At 58.3% G+C, this 6,000-nt stretch overlaps 1 protein-coding gene across 3 annotated transcripts in view; it reads left to right on the top strand.

Annotated features, from left to right (window-relative positions):
* Positions 1 to 6,000, top strand: part of LOC102451490 (ras GTPase-activating protein 4-like) — a 48,949-nt gene extending 42,949 nt beyond the window's left edge. For 2 of the 3 annotated variants that reach the window (XM_075904968.1, XM_075904969.1), the window contains exons 17-21: positions 1,009 to 1,146; positions 1,673 to 1,808; positions 2,652 to 2,772; positions 4,198 to 4,259; positions 4,552 to 6,000. In XM_075904968.1, coding sequence (XP_075761083.1) covers positions 1,009 to 1,146; positions 1,673 to 1,808; positions 2,652 to 2,772; positions 4,198 to 4,259; positions 4,552 to 4,688 — 594 coding nt within the window. In that variant the 3' untranslated portion in view covers positions 4,689 to 6,000. Of the gene's footprint in view, positions 1 to 1,008; positions 1,147 to 1,672; positions 1,809 to 2,212; positions 2,293 to 2,651; positions 2,773 to 4,197; positions 4,260 to 4,551 lie in introns of those variants that run through there. The other variant, XM_075904970.1, reaches the window with a different exon arrangement.

Here is a 6,000-nt window from a genome sequence, read left to right on the forward strand (position 1 = left end):
GCTTCGGTTCACTCCAAGTGCCGTGCGCCCCTGGCTGGTGAAGAGACTTTGCACGCTTCCCCCATTCTTGAGCCCTGACTTGATTTGGGGGCAGGGAGTGGCAGGGAGTCCATGGACCAGAGCAACCCGCTTGGCAGGCCGGATCTGGCCCAGAATTTCCCTTGCCCACCCGTGGACTAGGAGGACTGGCCAGAGCCGCCTTGGGGTCTTTAAGGCTGTTCCTGTCCATCGGTTGGAGATCTGCAGGGCAGAGGGGGCATCTCCGGTCACTGGGGCTGACCTGCAGAATAGGGACCCGCCAGGGTCAGGATCTGCTCGTATCGCTCCTGTGGAACGTCTCTAGTGCCGGGGGGAGGGCAGTGAGCACGGAGCCAGCCTCCGTGGAATGTCTCTAGTGCCGGGGGGAGGGCAGTGAGCACGGAGCCAGCCTCCGTGGAATGTCTCTAGTGCCGGGGGGAGGGCAGTGAGCACGGAGCCAGCCTCCGTGGAATGTCTCTAGTGCCGGGGGGGCGGGCAGTGAGCACGGAGCCAGCCTCCGTGGAACGTCTCTAGTGCCGGGGGGAGGGCAGTGAGCACGGAGCCAGCCTCCGTGGAACGTCTCTAGCGCCGGGGGGAGGGCAGTGAGCACGGAGCCAGCCTCTGTAGAACATCTCTAGCGCCAGGGGGAGGGCAGTGAGCACGGAGCCAGCCTCCGTGGAACGTCTCTAGTGCCGGGGGGCGGGCAGTGAGCACGGAGCCAGCCTCCGTGGAACGTCTCTAGCGCCGGGGGGGGTGGGCAGTGAGCACGGAGCCAGCCTCCGTGGAACGTCTCTAGCGCCGGGGGGAGGGCAGTGAGCACGGAGCCAGCCTCAGACTGAGCTTTCTCCTGGGAGGCCCCTTTCTGGGCGTCCCATGGGGGGGCGGGGAGATCAGATGTCGGGCTCTGCCAGGGCCAACGCTGCTGGGCTGCTCCCTGCCCCCATCTCCGCTCCTGAGGTTTCCATGGCTCCTTCCCACCCCACCTTTCAGAAAAGCTCCTTCATCACCCTGTCCAACATCCGGGCGGCAGAGAAGGTGGAGGAGAAAAGCTTTGGCAGCTCCCACGTGATGCAGATCATCTACGCCGACGGGGCGGGGCAGCTGGAGACGGCCTATCTGCAGTGCAAGGTGGGCTTGTCACCCGGGCGGGGGGTCAGCTCCTAACTAACGGAGGAAGAGGCTGTGTGGGAGACTAGAACTCGGGTCTGGCAGTGGCTGTCAGGTGTCTTACCCCCCCCCCCCCCCCCTCGGTCCCTGAAAGTGCAGTGGGAATGGGGCTCAGCCCTATGCCTGCAGGCTGGCCCCACAACTATGTGGCTCAAGCAAGAGGCTGTGAATGAGCAAGCAGCAGAGCTCAGTGCAGAACCCTCAGATCCACATGGCTGCCAGCCCCGGGGGCCAGCCTAGCACTGTCGATGGCCAGGGTGGGAGCTTCATTTGCTGGCTACTTCGAGGAGGCTCTAGCACCCAGGTGGTTAAAGCTCTAGTGCAATGCACGACTGGCCCCCCACAGCTGGGGCCCTTTGCTTTACACTCAGCCTGATGCTAACACTGTGCTGGGGAAAGCCGAGGGGGCTGCAACCCAGCTGATGCGGGGGGGCCACGAGCCGAGACTCCCCAGTCAGTCACTCTGCCCGCTGTGTCTCTGCTGAAGTGCGTCAATGAGCTGAACCAGTGGCTGTCGGCCCTGAGGAAGGTCTGCGTTAACAACGCAGAGATGCTGTGCTCCTATCACCCGGGAGTGTTCAAAGGTGACAAGTGGAACTGCTGCCATCAAAAGGATAAAACAGGTACTGCGCTTGCCCAGCCTCCTGCGGGCACGGGGGGGGGGGGAGGGGGTCCAGTCAGGAAAGCAAAGGGCCTAGGATGCATAACTCACTCCTGGGTGGCTTGTGTTGCCATAGTTCTGCCACTGCCTCGTTGTAGGACCTTGGTCAAGTCACCTGGCCTCTCTATGCCTTTAAGGCCTGAGCTGGGAGACTCACGCCACGCTGTGAATGCCTAGTCTACAGATGTGTGGGGTTGTGGGCTCCCTTTGTGCCTTGGCCCAGAGAGGCTGTGGCTGGCACAGCCCTAATGAGGGGCATGTGGGTCACTGACTCATGCTTTTAGCTGTAGAGCTCCCCAGTTCACTGCCCACTGGGCTTGAAGTACGTTGGCTCGGGGCTTATCTATGCGTTTGTCGCTGCACCAGTGCACGTCAGTGAAGATGCTCCTACACCGCCAGCACCAGTGCACCCTGTCCCCAAGAGGCCATAACTATGTCAACAAGAGGTACCATCCTGTCGCCATAGCACAGACCACACCAGGAGTGCCGCGGGTAGAAGCGCAGGGCTCAGGCATGAGCCACATAGCCAGACTTGACATCCGCTTGTAGCGCAGAGCAGGACTCCAATGGTAGAGAAAATCCGGAGGCGGGGGTTGGGGGGTGGAGCTGTGTGCATTTGCTTTCTTGGTGCGTGGGGACTCCAGGATTCTCCCACCTCCTGGGGAGCCAGAGCAATGGGAGGGGAGACCAGTTCCAGCGTGGCCATGAGGGGAGTTACACCCATGGGCACCACTGAAATGCTAACTGTCCGCCTTTGCCGGCACACCTGCAATTAACCTGCTGCGCCCTGGCCGCTGTCGCCTAGGTCTGGGCTGTGATAAAACCCGGCACAGAGTCACTCTGCAGGAATGGAATGACCCCTTGGATCCAGATCTAGAAGCTCAGTTAATTTTTAGGCACCTGTTCGGCGTGATGGAGTTAATGAGGTGAGTCCCTTGGTTCATGCGGCGGGATTAGGGCTGCTGCCTTTCAGACACTGGCCCCCAGGGATCATCTCTGTGCCCTGTGAGGGGCCTGTTAACATGGAGCAAGTCTGGCATGCTGTGCTGTCACTCACAGGGGACCATCTCTGTGGCCCCCTCCCTCCTTGGGGCCAATCAGCACCATGAGTTAAGTGTCCCAAGGGCCTACAGGCTGCTCACTGTGCCCCTGACGAGTGTTCCTCTAATCTTTTCCATCCATGTGTGGAATAAATTGTATGTGCACCCAAGTATGTTTGAATGTGCCCCAGCGGGGGCTTTTGTGCATTTCAAAGCAGGCATGCGCTCATGGAGCCTGAGGTCAGCAGGGGCCTCAGAGTCCCCCGCTGACCCCAAGCTCCATGTTGCACTGCTGATTTGAAATGCCATGCGGAGCCCTCTGTGCAGTATTTCAGTGGAACCCAGGATCAGCTGGGGACCCCCCAGCTGACCGCGCATTCTACGTGGCATTTCCCCAGAACCCGGGGTCAGCTGGGGACTCCCCAGCTGATCCTGGGTTCCACAGATCCTGGGTTCTGCAGCAATGCCGTGCAGAGCCCAGGATCAGCTGCAGAGTCCCTAGATGGCTCCAGGAAGTGCTGCCGCTTGAAACACCGCCTTGACATTTCAGAGGGGCAGCGCCACACTGCTGAGCTTGGGATCAGCAAACGCTGAGGCGTCGTTCAAAGGGGCAGTGCCATGCAGCTGAGCCGGGCTCAGCTGTGTTGTGCTGCCCTTTGAAATACCCCCCTTTTCCTCCTCCTGTGCTGCCTCTATCTGATAGAGGCAGCAAAGTGGGGGGGGGGGGCGGATTGACTAAGCAACTATTCTTTAACATCCCTAATCCCATCCAGTTCATCAGCCAGGCTTGTTCCCCTCTGTCTACTGACCAGTGTTGTCCATTCTAGTTCAGGGGCCCAAGTGAAGGGGCGTTCACCACGTCCCTTGGGAGGTTCTTCTGTTATCTTGCTGAATGTCACTGTGAGGAAACTTCTCCTGACACCACCATCAGCGTTTCCATTCTGAAGGTGCCTGCCCCCGTCCTCCACCAGCTCCACCCAGTAGAACCCTGAACAGTTCCTCCTTCCCAAGCAGCCCAAGGAAGTGTGGGTGGAAGGACGTATACAAGAGGCTGGGATTGCTGCTCAAAGGCCCTTGTTAGAGGCCACCATGTGTCCAGAGTTAGCGAAGGGGAGCAAATGCCAAATTAAGCTCCGTGTAACACCGGAACCATCCTACGAGATGCTGACTGTCTTCAGCTCCTATGGTCAGTGGCATCGTGTAGGACTGTGCCTGCCGACCTCTTGGCTTTGACTACGGGGAGTAGGGGGAACTAATCAGTTCCCTGTGGATTACATCTAAACCCCTGTTGCTTCATTTCCCTCCTTTTAGGGAAAAGTACTTGGAGCTGTTAATGGAGAAGAATGAAAAGGTGCTTCTGAGCCAAAGTGGAGGTATGGCTTTGATGTTGATGATTATTAATCATGTAGTAGGGTCCATCCCCACCACCTGGACACGTGCTGTGATTTGAGCAATGCGTCCAACATCCCCACACTCCCCCCACTTAGGCCACGTTCCGTTCCCCCCAGCCCTGGCTATTCCCCTTTACTTCTGGGGCAGGCTGGAATTTCTGGGTGGCGCTGTCTGCTCTGGTGAGCCTTGGGGCTGGTAGCGTTGTCAGCAGCCGCTGGGCGAGCACCAGGCCAATCAGGGCAATTTTCTCTGCCCCCTCCCCCATCTCCGCAGACCCCCAAAATATGGACGCGCCCACGAGGCTGTTCCAGGTGCTGCAGGACCTCGAGGATGCGCATCGCGCAGCGCTCTTCAACACAAGCGCCTTCGCTGATCGGGACAAAAACAGCCTCCTGGAACTGCAGACGTGACACCGTCGGGGTGAGGCCACTGCCTTTTGCTGCCCTCACTCGGTCCCACTGTACCCCTAAGAGCTGCCACCACCAGATGGTTTTGCAATGGGAACTCTCTGGACTCTCGCCATCGCCCTGCTGCTCAGAAAGCCATGCCATGGACTTCGCTTAGCACATCTCTTAACGAGCGACTCGTCAATAACCCTCTTGTTCTCTCGCTAGGCCCCACAGCAGGCTGGGCGGCCTGGGCTCCATCTGGAAGGTAGAACAGAAGCTTTCCCGTCTCACCTCTGCCGGGGTGCACGAGGGAGTGTCTCAACTGTCGTTTTTACCTTCTAGTCGAGACCCCACTCCCTTGTCAAGCCTGCTGTGCAAGGACCTTGCAGTTCCTCCGTGCAACCTGAGAGCTGAGCTTTGAGTCACAGGGTCAGCCACGACTCAGTGGAGCACCGAAGGCCGCAGCAATGCACAGGCTGATGTATCTGCAGAAGAGGGAGGGGGAATGTTAAAATTGGGGACTGGGAGTCAGGGGACCTGCCTAGATCCCGTTTGCTCTTCTGCCTCTGCCCCACAGTGTGAGTTGGGGCAAGTCATTTGACTGTGCTGCGTGCCTCAGTTTCCCAGTCTCTGAAATAGGGTTGCGGAGGGATCCCCCTCCTTTGTTGAAAGCACTTTTGTTCTCCTCTGCTGGAAGGTGCAATAGAGGGGCAGAGTATTCACTGACTGGAGATGCTGGAATTTGTAACCGGCGCTACTGGACTCAGCCTCCATCTCTCACTGGCAGAGATGAAAGTGAGCGGGTGCGCCCTGGTGCACCGCTCCGGCAAGACCTGGCTGAGCTGTGGCAGAAGTCAGCAGGGAGCTCTTTAAAGAGCTGGCAGGGACCTGGGTTGCAATAGGACTGTGCCTGTCAGAAATGTTAAGTTCCTTTCCCTGCTGCTCACTGGACTGTAGCGCAAGTGAAGGGAAGCAGGTTCAGCTTCTTGAATGAGCATGGACAAGGCTAGAGTCAGCACCTCTGTTTCCGTATGCACGCACGGCGTGTGGTTCCTACTGGCCGGGCAGTGACCGTTCCACACTCGAGGGAAGAAGACATGGGGAAGTGGCTCGTCAGTGGCACTTGCTTGTGAGCCAGGATTCCTGGGTTCTCTCCTCCACTCTGGGTAAATTATAGGGCCTGATTTTTAGAAGCACTTGGCCTCCACCCGCAGAAGTCCATGCGAGCGGGAGAGGCTCTGTATCTCTGAAAACCAGGGCTCTTGACCTCTGTGTCTTCTCCAATCTGTAAGTGTTTAATATTAAATTAGATTAAACCAAGTTCTCAGTTAAA

This window comes from Pelodiscus sinensis, chromosome 21 (assembly GCF_049634645.1).
Source record: "Pelodiscus sinensis isolate JC-2024 chromosome 21, ASM4963464v1, whole genome shotgun sequence".
NCBI classification, from domain to species: Eukaryota; Metazoa; Chordata; order Testudines; family Trionychidae; genus Pelodiscus; species Pelodiscus sinensis.